Source organism: Mobula birostris, chromosome 31 (assembly GCF_030028105.1).
Source record: "Mobula birostris isolate sMobBir1 chromosome 31, sMobBir1.hap1, whole genome shotgun sequence".
Lineage (NCBI taxonomy): Eukaryota > Metazoa > Chordata > Chondrichthyes > Myliobatiformes > Myliobatidae > Mobula > Mobula birostris.
The window spans coordinates 12,448,905-12,463,076 of NC_092400.1; the positions used below are offsets into that span (position 1 = coordinate 12,448,905).

At 39.9% G+C, this 14,172-nt stretch overlaps 1 protein-coding gene across 1 annotated transcript in view; it reads left to right on the forward strand.

The window, feature by feature from the left end:
• Positions 1–14,172, forward strand: part of rbm19 (RNA binding motif protein 19) — a 265,310-nt gene that overhangs the window by 59,852 nt on the left and 191,286 nt on the right. Inside the window, exon 17 of the mRNA XM_072247529.1 lies at positions 3,335–3,465. Coding sequence (XP_072103630.1) covers positions 3,335–3,465 — 131 coding nt within the window. The remainder of the gene's footprint in view (positions 1–3,334; positions 3,466–14,172) is intronic.

Sequence of the window (14,172 nt, forward strand, 5' to 3'; positions counted from 1 at the left end):
ATATAGAGAATTAGGAAGCTTTTAAAAACCTGCAGAATGAAGCTAAGAAGGTCATTAGGAGGAAAAGATAAATTATGAAAGGAAGCTGGCGACTAAAAACATAGAAAACGTAGAAACATAGAAAACCTACAGCACAATACAGGCCCTTCAGCCTACGATGCTGTGCTGAACATGTACTTATTTTAGAAATTACCTAGGGTTACCCATGGCCCTCTATTTTTCTGAGCTCCATGTACCTATCCGGGAGTCTCTTAAAAGACCCTATTGTATCCGCCTCCAAACTGAAACTTGGCTGAAGGATGGCTGCCATTGAGAACTGAATGTCCAAGGATACGTGGTGTATCAGAAAGATAGTTTAGTAGGCAGAGGGCCCAGTGTATAAGAAATAATATCCAGTCAGAGAGGCATCAATCTACCGCCACTCTCTGGCTTCTCACACAGAACCAATGTTGAATCCAGTTTACTACCTCATCCTGAAAGTCAAGTGACTGAATCTTCTTGACCAACCTCCCATTTATGACCTTTTCAAAAGTCTTGTTAAAGTCCATGTAGACTACATCCACTGCCTTTCCTTCTTCAACTTTTCTGGTAACCTCCTTGAAAAATTCTAAAAGACTGGTTAGACACGAAGCCGTGTTGACTATCCCTAATCAGTCCCTGTCTGTCCAAATACTTGTATGTCCATCCTTTAGAATACCTTCCAATAACTTTATCCACTACTGACATCAGGCTCACTGGCCTATAATTTCCTGGCTTGTACTTAGAGCCTTTCTGAAACAACAGAACAGCACTAACTACCTTCCATTCCTCTGGCACCTCACCTGTGGCTAAGGACATTTTATGTTGCCAGGGCCTTATGCTGTTAGGGCCCCTGTAATTTGTGCACTAGCCTCCCACAAGATCCAAGGGAACGCCTTGTCAGACCTTGGGTGTTTACCAACCTAATTTGCTTCAAGACAATAGGAACTCCTCCTCTATAATCTATAATAGGGTCCATGATCTCAAAGCTGTTTTGCATCTCTTCTTTGGACTCTGTGTCCATCTTCTAAGTAAATACAGATGTAAAACATCCATTTACTATCTCCCCATCTTTTTCTGCTCCATGCATAGATGATCTTGCTGATCTTCAAGAAGACCAATTTTTCCCTTCCTATCCTTTTACTTTTAAGGTAGAAGCCCTCGGAATTCTTCTTCACCTGGTCTACTAGAGCAACCTCATGCCTTTTAGCTCTCTTGATTTCCCTCTTAAGTGTTCTTGTGTATTGAATGGTTTCATTTAATATCAGAAAATGAATATACAACCTGAAAATCTTACTCTCTGCAAACATCCTTGAGACAGAAGAAAAACCCCAAAGAATGAATGACAGAAATAAACGACATCAACCCTCTCCCCCCAACTTATTCTCGCAGAAAGCATCAGCACTCCCACCAACCACCATGCAAGCAACAGCAAAGCCCAAAAGAGGGACCGTATCTATCGTCTATCAAAAACTACTGTTCATCCTATCAGTCTAACATCCCTCAGGCACTTTCTGTCACTAACAAGGGAGATAGAGATATCACTCCTTCCACAGTGAGAGGGGAGACAAACAATCGTCGTTTCAATGTTACAGTCTGCTGCGCCGCTTTGATTTCGAGTTCCCCTGACTCCAGAATCTGCAGCAAACTCACTCATTAGCGATCATCTGAGTGCAGAAGCCTCCGACTGCTACACTGGCTACCTCAGTGTTTCAGCTCCCTGTGACGCTTCAGTTTGTGACAATGGTGAGAAATTGTGTCCTCCGGGCCTTACTTGGCTGCACCCTGAAGTGCCCGTCTTCCAAGTTGCTCCTGGAGGTATCGAAAACGCAACCGACTGGAAAACGGCAAGAACGGGAACCCGCCGTAGTGCAGAACTGCAGTTTGAGTGCAACTCTGGATCGCTGACTCTGACAGGACCCCAGCCACCGTGAAAGGGAAATAAAAGAAGAATTTGAACTATTCCACTGATGGGCTAGGAGGAGTTGCCCTCTGGTGCCATCTTTAGCTCTGCCTTTTATATTCCTCAAGTATCTTGTTCATTCCTTGCTGCCGAAACTTGCTATGCACCTCCTCCTCCTCCTCCTCAACCAATTTCTTCTTGAGGCACTGTTCTACATTGACGATGCAAGTTGTTTTAGTGGTTGAAAACTAATTGTACTTAAATGTGATTTTGTCTTAGCAAATTTGCTTTGCTGTACAAAAATCTGACGCAGAGAAACAAATGGATATTTTTCACTTTATTCAGAACAAGTTAGATAAGCCTTATAAATTTAAACACCACCATGTCCCATTGGGCATTGTTGAGCTCACAATGAAGTCAATCTAATTGACCTAGGAAAGGATGGCTTCAATTTATACCTGAGACGCTTGATAAAACTTGTGTGCACTTGCACTTAAGTTAAAAAGAAAAACATCAATCAACAAAAAGATAAATTTGACCATGCTGAATTTAGTGTAAGCAAGCAGTTACAATTAACATACCAGAGACAGTATGTGTAAGGCATGTTTAACTCAACTATTATAGTGCCTCATTAATGTAGAGAAAATAGTGACCAGCATGCCCTCCTTGTAAATCTGAATTTCAAGTTTACTCTTGTTAGTTTTTTTTTCTTTTAAGAATTCAGTATTTATTTATAGAGGCTTGCTTGCAGGTTTGCTTGGTTTAAGAAACTCAGAAGGCAACAGTTGATATTTTCTAGAAACATTAAATATATTCATACAGATACTTTAAAACTTGTGTTGCAAAGAGCCAAGTTTAATGATCATTAATGCAAGTAGAGCCACATTCAAGGAAGAAGCTCTGAAGAAAATAGATGGTTATGTTATCCCTTCCAGGACTGTTGCCAAGGCATCCTCCAAATCTTGTGCAAGGCTGTCACAAATGTACACTTGTGCTCATTACTACTGACAAGATCAAACTGCTGTGTCTGACAGTATTTTGCCAAATACTTGATGTGTAAACTGCTCTTCCTTACTAATGTTGCACTTGTTTGTTAAGCAGCTGTGGTTTTTGACAGGTGTGGAATGTTACAGATTTGTTTTTTTCATTACTTTATATAATTATGCACAATTTATGCAACTAAATCTATCCCAGTTTTTCAGGCATTGCTAAGGTTCAGCTTTAGATAAAAGACAAAAAAGTTTGAATGAAAAATGTGAGATTAAGATCAACTAAAATGTCAAAGATTAGTCAGTTTAATTCAGCAGAAAAATATCGAGATACTGGTATAGTCACATCTTGCCTTTTTTTGGGCAAATTATATTGGAAAATAACAAGCAAATAATAAATTGAAACTGATTTTTTATTTTGTAGAAGATCAAGGTGACCTAGCTATAAATGAAGATGATTCTACAATTCAAGAGGAAGAGAATGAAAGTATTCCAGGATGCACTTTATTTGTCAAAAATATAAACTTTTCAACAACTGAAGAAAGTTTGAGGAAGGTAAGCATTCTTCCAGATTTTCAAAGAATGAGTTGGACTGGTTTTGCTGTCCTTGGTGAGCAAGCAGTGTAGTGATTCTGTTTATCTACAGAATTTCAGGGCATTTTGCGCTGGTACATCCTGTAATTAGAAAGTCATTTTAGCATCTTAAAGGCAAGAGGGATTCATACCTTTAAAAACGGTTCATCTTAAAGGTAAAAGAAAGTATTAGGCATCATACCGTCAAAAGTTTATTTTCACAGAAATAATGTTGTTTATGACAATGAGCCTGGGGATGAGAGGGTTAACATGACAAGTATTTGATGGCTCTGGGCATGCACTTGCAGGAGTTTATATTGTTGCATGGAGAGGATATTTCCAGTAGTGGCAGGGTCTACGACCAAAGGACTCTGCCTCAAAGTAAAAGGATGTTCCTTTAGAACTGAGATGAGGAGGGGTTTCTTTAGCCAGAGGGTGGTAATCTGTGGAGTTCATTGCTAAAGATGGCTATGAAGGCCAAGTTGGATTTTAGGCTGCAGTAAAATTGGATGGAGATCGAGAGTAGTAATTCAATTCAGGAAATTCAAGCCACCAAATTAGGCCGATTGTGAAATAAAGACTTCTCCTGATTTTTGCCTGCCCTCATGGGTATTTCCTATAGTTGTGATTTTTATTTCACAACTTTGTTTTGGCTCTCGTCTATCAATCAGATGCTTTTATCAGTATACTATAACCATCATGACATTAGTATCAGCTTATTGCAAACATTTTATCTTGTCCATCCTTCCCCCATCTTCTCTAAAATTTAAAACAGCTCTCTCCTTGTTCTGAGAAAGGGCTTTTGCCCTGATATGTAAATTTGTTTTCTCTTCGGACAGATTCTGTTTGACCTGTTGAGTGTTCCCAGGGTTTTTATATCACATTTCCAAAAACTGCAGTTTTCATTTAGATTTTAATTTTTAAAAAGTTGTTTTTTGGAATGAATTGATGGAATCCAGTCTGCATTCTGATTGAACCAAACCATTCCTGTTATTAAGAATGGAATGTGAAGATTTCCTCAGCTACTGGTGGCAACATCTAAACCTGTTCAGGGGCATGAAAATCTTTTTTTAAAATGTGCAGATTGTGGAAGTCTGAAATATCTGCACACTCTGTGTAAGATGGGATACAGCTAAAGACTTCATACCATATTCATCGGTTTTTAAGTTTTTTTTTGAAAGAATGATTCACTATTTGCATGAGAAAGGGGAAGCTTTGTAGTTTTTTCAGTGAGAAATGTACTGTATGTTGTATTTCTGTTTAGTTTAAATGTGTTTTTTCGATGTGATATCAATGTTGGTCATGAACAATGAATTTCTGTCGTAAGTTTGGCCAACATTGAAAATAAATTAGAACTTGCATATAAGTTGCCATTAATGTTGAAAAGCATCCAAGGAGAACAACCTTATACTGTAAAGTATCCATTGAATACAAGCGCTGAGTGTATAAATATGTTAGGGCTTTTAGAGGTCAAGGAAAAGGAAGTATTGGGCCTCCAAATGAATATTAAGGTGGATAAGTCCCTGGGGCCTGATGGGATTTACCCCAGGTTATTGAAGGAAGAAAGAGACAAGATTGCTGGGGTCTTTACCAGTGTCTTCATGTCCTCTCTAGATACAAGTGAGGTCCCAGAGGACTGGCGAGTGACTAATGTTGTACCTCTATTTAAGAAGGGAGCAAGGGAAAATCCTAGGAACTATTGACCAGTGAGTTGCACATCAGTTGTAGGGAAATTGCTGGAGAAAATTCTTCGGGATAGTATATGTGAGCATTTGGAAACCCATGGCGTAATTAGGGAGAGCCTGCATGTCTTTGTGCGGGACAGTTGTGACTTACCAACTTAATTGACAAGGTGATGAGAAAGATTGATGAAGTGTAGTGAATGTATTTTAGTAAGGCATTTGACAAAGTCCCTCAAAGTCCATCAGCACAGAAGATTAAGATGCATGGAGTCCACGGTGAATTGGCTGTTTGGACTTAAAACTGGCTTGCGCAACGAAGACATGGTTGAAGGGACTTGTTTGAGCTGGAGGTCAGTAATTAGTAGTGCTTCACAGGGATCTGTGCTGGGACCCTTGTTGTTTGTGATGTATATAAATGACCTAGATGAGAATGTAGATGGGTGGGTTAGTAAGACTGCAGATGATAAGGTGTAGAAGACTGGCAAAGAATACAGCATGATATAGATTTGTTGCATATATGGGCAGAGAAATGGCAGATGGAGTTTAATCCAGATAAATGTGAGTTGTTGCAACTTAGTAGGACAAATGCAAGGAGATCGTACACTGTTAAGGGCAAGATCCATAACCGTATTGCTGAGCAGAGAGATCTCGGGATCCAAGTTCATAGCTCTTTGAAGATGGCTCCACAGGTTGATAAGGTGGCTTGCTTTATCAGTCGAGGCACTGAGCTTAAAAGCCCCGCAATAGGAAGGATTTTGAGGCTTTGGAGAGGGTGCTGAAGAGGTTTACCAGGATTCTGCTTGGTTTGGAGGGCATGTGCTATCATGAGAAGCTGGATAAACTTGAGTTGTTTTCTCTGGAGCGTCGGAGGCTGAGGGGAAATGTGATAGAGGTTTACAAGAATATGAGAGGCATGGATAGAATGGACAGGGAGTATCTGTTTCCCAGGGTTGAAATGTCCAATACCAGAGGGCATGCCTTGAAGGTGAGAAGGGGGTAGGTCCAAAGGGGATGTGAGGGGTACACAGTGTGGTAAATACCTGGAGTGCACTTCCTGGTTTGGTGGTAGAGGCAGATACATTGGAGTCTTTTAAGAGACATTTAGGTAGGCACATGAATGTGAGGAAGATGGAGAGATATGGGCATTGTGTTGGTAGGAGGGGATTAGCTTTTGGATGTTTTTTTTTGCTTTTTAGCTGGTTTGGCACAACATTGTGGACCGATGGGCCTGTTCATGTGTTGTTCATGTTTTATGTTCTATGTTAGAAGTAAGAAGAGGGATTTGATCCCTCGTTCCTGCTTGCACCTTAGCTTTACTTTCCGGTGCTCATACTGTGTGCTTCAGCCCTTAATATCTAAAAATCTATACATCTTGGTCTTGAATATACTGAATGACTGAGGTTCTACAGCCTTCTTGGGTAGAGAATTTCAGTCATCCACTACCCATCCAGGTAAAGGAATTTTTCTTAAAGGCTAACCATATCTTGACACTCTTCCCTCTGTTCCTGGATACACAATCCAAGGAAGACATCCAAGCTGCCAAGTGTAATCAGAATTTTTTTTTATATTGAAATGCGATCACCTGTCATTCTTTTTAACTCAGGAGTAGAGTCCCTTCCGATATGTGTAACAATTTTCAGTAATTTCTTAGTTAAGGTGAATTTTTTGGATCTTGTTTTTTCCGTTTGGAAATTTATCCTGGGTATTCAAGGCTAAGACTGATTTGTTAAATAGAAACATAGAAACCTACAGCACAATACAGGCCCTTGGGCCCACAAAGCTGTGCCGAACATGTCTGAACATGAAATTACGTAGGTTTACCCATAGCCCTCTATTTTTCTGAGTTCCAAAAGTGGATGGAAGCTTCTTGATGTTGTCTATTGTAATTGTTCAATAACGGATCAATGTGGAATGTATTAATTTTTCACCCAATTTTCCACATAGAGGAGTGTTCAGTATGTAATAAAGTTCTTGGACATTAATGATAATACTCATCTGTTATGCACATTTTGTCCATAGTATTGTATTCAAATTATCGTAAAAACATTGTTCAAAGTGAATTTATTATCAAAGTGCATATATGCTGTTATATACAACCCTGAGATTCATTTCCTTGTGGGCAAACTCAATAAATCCATAATAGAATAATAACCATAATATCTTCAATGAAAGACCGCACCAACTTGAGCATTCAACCAGTGCACAAAAGGCGATCAACTGTGCAAATACAAAAATAAATAAGCAATAAATATCAAGATGAAGAGTCTTTGAAAGTGAGTGCATGGGTTGTGGGAACCGATAAGTGATGGGGTAAGTGCAATTGAGTGAAGTTATCCCCTTTGGTTCAAGAGCCTGATGATTGAAGGGTATTAACTATTCCTGAATCTGGTGGTGTGAGTCCTGAAGCTCCTGTACCACCTTCCAGATGGCAGCAGCAAGAAGAGAGCATCACATGGGTAGTGAGGGTCCCTGATTATGATTGCCGCTTTCCTGCGACAATGATTCGTGAGACGTGCTCAGTGCTGGGGAGGACTCTACCTGTGATGGACTGGGCTGTATCCACTACATTTTGTAGGAATTTCCATTCAAGGGCATTGCTGTTTCTACACCAAACTGTCATGCAGCCAAGCAACATATTTTTCCACCATGCATCTGTAGAAGTTTGACAAAGTTTTAGGTGCCATACCAAATCTTCACAACTCCTAAGGAAGTAGAGGCAATGCTGTGCTTTCTCCATAATTGCCCTTGCGTTCTGGGCCAAGGATAGATCTTTCAAAATGATAACACCAAGGAATTTAAAGTTCTGATCCTCCGTTGCGGACCCGCTTGTGGACCTCTGGTTTCCTCCCCCTGAAATCAATAATCAGCTCCTTGGTCTTGCTGATGTTGAGTAAGAGATTGTTGTTATGGCACTGCTCAGCCAGATTTTCAATCTCCCTCCAAATGCTGATTCAGTCTATGGCAATGGTTTCTTCAGCAATATGCCATTGGAGCTGTGTTTAGCCACACAGTCATTAGTGTAAAATGAGTAGAGCAGGGGGATAAGCACACAACCTTGTGATGCAACTGTACTGATGGAGGTTGGGGAGGAGATGTTGTCAATCCAAACTGACTGGAATCGGCAAATGAGGAAATCAAGGAACTAATTGCACAAGAATGTATTGAGGCCAAGGTCTTGAATCTTATTGATTAGTTGTGAGGGGATGATGGTATTGAATGCCGAGCTGTAGTCAATAAAGAGCATCCTGATGTACGCATCTTTGCTGTCCAGATGTTCTAGGGCTGAGTGAAGAGCCAATGAGATGGCATCTGCCATGGACCTGTTGCTTTAGTAGGCAAATTGGAGCCACTTCTCAGGCAAGGGTTGATATGTTTCATCACCAACCTCTCAAAATACTTATTACTGTAGATGTAAGTGCTACTAACAATAGTCATTGAAGCAGGTTACTATATTCTTCTTGAGTGCCAGTATAAGTGATGTCTAATTGAAGCAAGTGGGTACCTCAGACTACCAAAGTGAGCGATTTATGATCTTAGTGAACACTCTAGCCAGTTGATCTGCACAAATCTTTTACATTTGGTCAGGTACCCTGTCTGAGCTATATGCTTTTCGTAGGTTCATCCTGAAGGCTGCTCGCACGTGGGCTTTGGAGGCTAAAATCACAGGATCATTGGGGGTTGTCGGTATTCCTGATTGTTCCTCCATGTTTTGACTGTCAAACTGAGCATAGAAGCTATTGAGCTCATCTGGAAGCAAAACCCTTTTGTGCCTATGTCGCTCGATTTAAACTTATAAAACATGACAACATTTAAGCACTGCCACACTGTCAAGCATCCTTCGTTGATTCAAGTTTAGTCCGAAATTGCCACTTCACCGGCGGCTTTCTGAAGATCGTACCTAGGCCTCTTGTAACTTTCTTGGTCAGCAGACTTTCAAATCTTCTAAAGATGAAAGCAAAATAAGTAAGAAATATTTAATGCTTTGATCCATTGTTTTTCATGTGATGCCAAAAAATGTGCTTTACAAATTTATTCCTCCTAAAATAACTCTCAACGTACCCAGAGGTATCAAGCAAGCATCTAGAGAACGCGTCCCTGTGCTGATATGTTTCCTTTATAACTTTTATGTAAGCTTAAAATCAATGATGACATTCCAGAGCAATGTTCTGAATAATACACCTCTAAGAATCACGCTTCAAAGTTGCTGGTGAACGCAGCAGGCCAGGCAGCATCTCTAAGAAGAGGTACAGTTGACGTTTCAGGCCGAGACCCTTCATCAGGACTAACTGAACAAAGAGCTAGTAAGAGATTTGAAAGAGGGAAGGGGAGGGGGAGGCCAGTTTTCAGAAGTGACATTAAACCAACGTCCCATCTTCCCTCTTAGATAGACATAAAAGATGGACGTGTTCCTCCTGACATGAAGAGCAACATTTATTCTGACCGATACTGATCTTGGCTAACAACATTGAAACACCATGTTTGGTCACTATCTCAGTTATTTGTGGTGTTAATATTATGCTGAATTCTTAATGTACAACAGAGATTGCACCTCCTATGTAACTAAATAGGTCAAATACCTTTCTGTGACATTATGTGATCATTTAAGATGTTGTACAAATTAAGTTCCTCTTCATATGGGAGAATTTGTTATGATATAATAACCATTTAATATCTGATGATTTGAAAGTAAACTTTCTAAACACCTGCCCAAAAGCAATGATTATTAGCTCATGCGCTAATTAATATAATAATAAATGCTTAGATAGTTAGAATCTTCCACATAGTTGCTATTCCTCATCCTCCAGCCTTGGCACTCTGAATTCTCCACAATTGATTGGATTAGCCATCACGTACTAAATTTATTTGTTAAGCTGTGTTTAATTAATCAACCACTTAAGGTATAATTGTCACAAGATCCCTTGGTATTTTTTATTTTTTTTATTTTGGTGTTATTTGGCAGGCAACATACAATCATTTTCACATGCTAATTTGAACATTGACATTGTTAAACCTAACAATGTTTTTTTAACGTTGCAGCCAAACAAGACACAGTGTGGAAGGGAAAATCCAACATTTTGTCCCTAAAAGAAAGGAGAGATGGAGACACATAAAGAAGGGATTACAAAGCCTAGATAAATGAATGAATTGTCACTAATGTTAGAATGATTACTGATCTTTCATGATCCTTCCTCTTAATTGTTATTACTATTTCTGCCTCCAACACCTGTGGCAATTCATTCTGGATGCAACTACTTTGTTTGGAAAATTAATCTCTCAGGCCTCTTTAACGTCTCTCTTACCTCAACTTTATGTTATTTAGATTTAGACACCTCTCTCCCCACCATGGAAAACAGATGTTTATTATCTGCTCTGCCTGTATCTCACATAATTTTATATACAGTTGCAAGAAAAAGTTTGCATTAATTACTTTATTGTCACCAAACAATTGATACTAGAGCATACAATCATCACAGTAATATTTGATTCTGCACTTTGCGCTCCTTAGAGTACAAATTGACAGTAAATATTAAAAATTTAAATTATAACTCATAAATAGAAATTAGAAAAGGGAGAGTAAGGTAGTGCAAAAAAACCAAGAGGCAGGTCTGGATATTTGGAGTGTACGGCCCAGATCTGGGTCAGGATCCGTTCAGCAGTCTTATCACAGTTGGAAAGAAGCTGTTCCCAAATCTGGCCATACGAGTCTTCAAGCTCCTGAGCCTTCTTCCCGAGGGAAGAGGGACGAAAAGTGTGTTGGCTGGGTGGGTAGTGTCCTTGATTATCCTGGCAGCACTGCTCCGACAGTGTGTGGTGTAAAGTGAGTCCAAGGACGGAAGATTGATTTATGTGATGTGCTGGGCTGTGTTCATGATCTTATGCAGCTTCTTCCAGTCTTGGACAGGACAACTTCCATACCAGATTGTGATGCACCCTAGAAGAATGCTTTCTACGGTGCATCTATAAAAATTAGCGAGGGTTTTAGGGGAATTACTCATAAAATTAAACATCCAAGTCACAATAATAGACAAATGCAATTTGCTTAAACTAGTAACACACAAGCAATTGTACTTCTCATCAATACTGAGTGCACAGTTTAAACAATCACAGTGTAGGTTTAAAAAAAGTACCTGAACCTTTGGGGTAATGCCTTCTACTGAAGCTATTTGGAGTCATGTGTTCCAATCAGTGAGATGAGATCGGAGGTGTGTGTTGTAGAGGTGCCCTGCTCTTCTCAAGAAAGATCTGTTTATGTGCATCATGCCTCAATCAGAACAACTTTCAGAAGACCTCAGAAGAATTATAGAGATGTATGAAGCAGGACAAGGCTACAAAAGCATTCCTAAAGACCTTAGTGTTCATCAGTAAGAGAAATTGTCTGTAAATGGAGGAAATTCAGTATGTTGCTGCTCTCCCTAGGAGTGGGTGTCCTGCAAAGATCACACCAAAAGCACACATGCAATGCTGAAGGTGGTAAAAAAGAGCCCAAGTGTTACAGCAAAAGACGGGCAGAAATCTTTAGAAATTGCTGAAGTCTCTTTTCATGTGTCCATGATCAGAAAAACACTGAACAAGAATGGTGTTCATGGATGACACCATGGAGGAAACCACTGATCTAAAAAAAAACATTGTTCCACGTCTCAATTTTGCAAAAGACCACCAGTCTGTTCGACAACGTTTCCGGGACAGTGTTCTGTGGACAGATGCGAGAAAAGTTGAACTTTTTGGCAGAAGTGCACACTACTGTGTTTGGAGGAGAAAGGGCACTGCACACCAACATCAAAATCTGGTCGCAACTGTGAAGTATGGTGCAAGGAGCATCATGGTTTGGGACAGCTTTGCTGCCTCAGGGTCTGGACAGCTTGCAATCATTACGGGAGCAATGAACTCAAAATTGTATTAAGACATTTTACAAGAGAATGTCGAAATAGCTGTCCATCACCTGAAGCTTAATAGAAGTTCGATGATGCAACAGGGCAATGATCTATAAACCAAGAGTAAATCAACAACAGAATGCTTTAGAAAGAAGAAAATTTGTGTTTTAGAATGGCCGAGTCAGAGCATTAACCCAATTGAGATGCTGTGGCATGACCTAAAGAGGGCTGTTCATACAAGTTATCTCAGAAATATTAATGAACTGAAACAGTTTTGTATAGAGGAATGATCTAAAATTCCTCCTCGCCATTGTGCAAGTTTGATCAGCAGCTACAGGAAGTGTTTGGTGGAGGTTATTGCTGCCAAAGGAGGTTCTACCAAGGATTCATGTACTTTCTCCAGCCTAGACTGTGAATGATTGACCAACATGTTCAATGAAGACATGAAAAGCACAATTGTTTGTGTGTTATTAGTTTAGGCAGGTTGTGTTTGTCTGTTATTGTGACTTGGATGAAGATCAGACCACATTTTATGAGTAATTAATGCAGAAAACCAGGTAATTGAAAAGGGTTCACAATTTTTTTTGCAACTGTACTTCCACCATGTTACCTCTCAGCTTCTATTGCTGCAGGGAAAATAGACCTAACATACCCTGTCTCTTCTGGTACTCAAACCCTCCAATTCCAGCAACATCCTTGTAAATCTTTTTTTTGTATTTGTTCTTTGTGTCTTTTCTCACCTAGTCATGCCCTTTCTTTCATGTTGTGACCATGACTGCATACAATTCTATAAACGCAGTCTAACAAATGTTTTTTCAACAGTAATGTGATATCCTGTACTTAATGCCTTGACCAGTGAAGGCAAATATGCCTTCCTCATCATCCTTCAAAGGACGATGATGAGATTCTGGATCCTCATCATCCTTCAAAGGACGATGATGAGATCCTGGGTTTTACACAGAGGGCTAATTTAATTTACTGTAAAGTGCTCTTGATAAAAGAAATGTCGGCTGAAAATTCCTTGATCTGATTTATATTTTTTTTCAAGTGACTGTTGCCTGAAAATTTGTCCAAGGCAGGAAATTTGCAGTCACCTTTCATTTGGGATCAGGACCTACAGGAAGTTTTGCACAGCTTTGAAAATATTACCAATGATTCAAGAAAATAAGTGTAGTATAATTCATGCCTTATTTCCTGAACCTTAATTGTGGAAAAAGGTCCTCAACTATACATATTCCATTATAAGGACTTTAGGTCAATGATGAAGTGCAAAGCACTTGTGAACAAATTAACATTGCTAATGTTCAAAGTTAAAAAAAATTGAAAGTAAGATGTATTATGAGGGTACATGCATGTCACCACATACAACCCTGAGATTCTTTTTCTTGCGAGCATACTTAGCAAATCTATAGAACGGTAACTAAACAGGATCAATAAACAGCAAACTGTGCAAATGCAAATATAAATAAATAGCAATAAATAACGAGTATGAAATAAAGTGAGGCCATCGGTTGTGGGAACATCAGAAATGGAATGAGTGTAGTTCTCCACTTTTGCTCAAGAGCCCAGTGGTTAAGGCGTTCATCTAGTTACCTGAAGGTTGCTAGTTCGAGCCTCAGCCGTGGCAGCGTGTTTGTGCCCTTGATCACACATTGCTCTAGTCTGTGCGAGGAGTGGCGCCCCACACAGACTTCCAATCTGCACCTTGCAAGGCATGAAAATGCCCAACGCCTCTCATGGTCTGAGTTGATGTTCCCTCCCCCCAAGTGGTTGAGGGTAGTAACTGTACTTGAACTTGGTGGTGTGGGTCCTGAGGCACTTGTACCTTCTACCTGATAGCAGCAGTGAGAAAAGAGCGTGGCCTGGGTGGTGAGGATCTTTGATGATGGATGCTGCTTTCCTGTGGTAACGTTTCATGTAGATGTGCTCAGTAGTTGGTAGGGCTTTACCTGTGATGTACCTGGCCAAATCCATTACTGTTTGCAGGGTTTTCCAGACAAAGGCATTTGTTTTCCCATACCCAGTAATGCAGCCACTCCACATCTATGGAAGTTTGAAAAGGTTTTCGTTTACGTCCCAAATCTCTGCAAACTCCTGAGGAAATAGAGGCACTGTTGTGCTTTCTTTGCAATTAT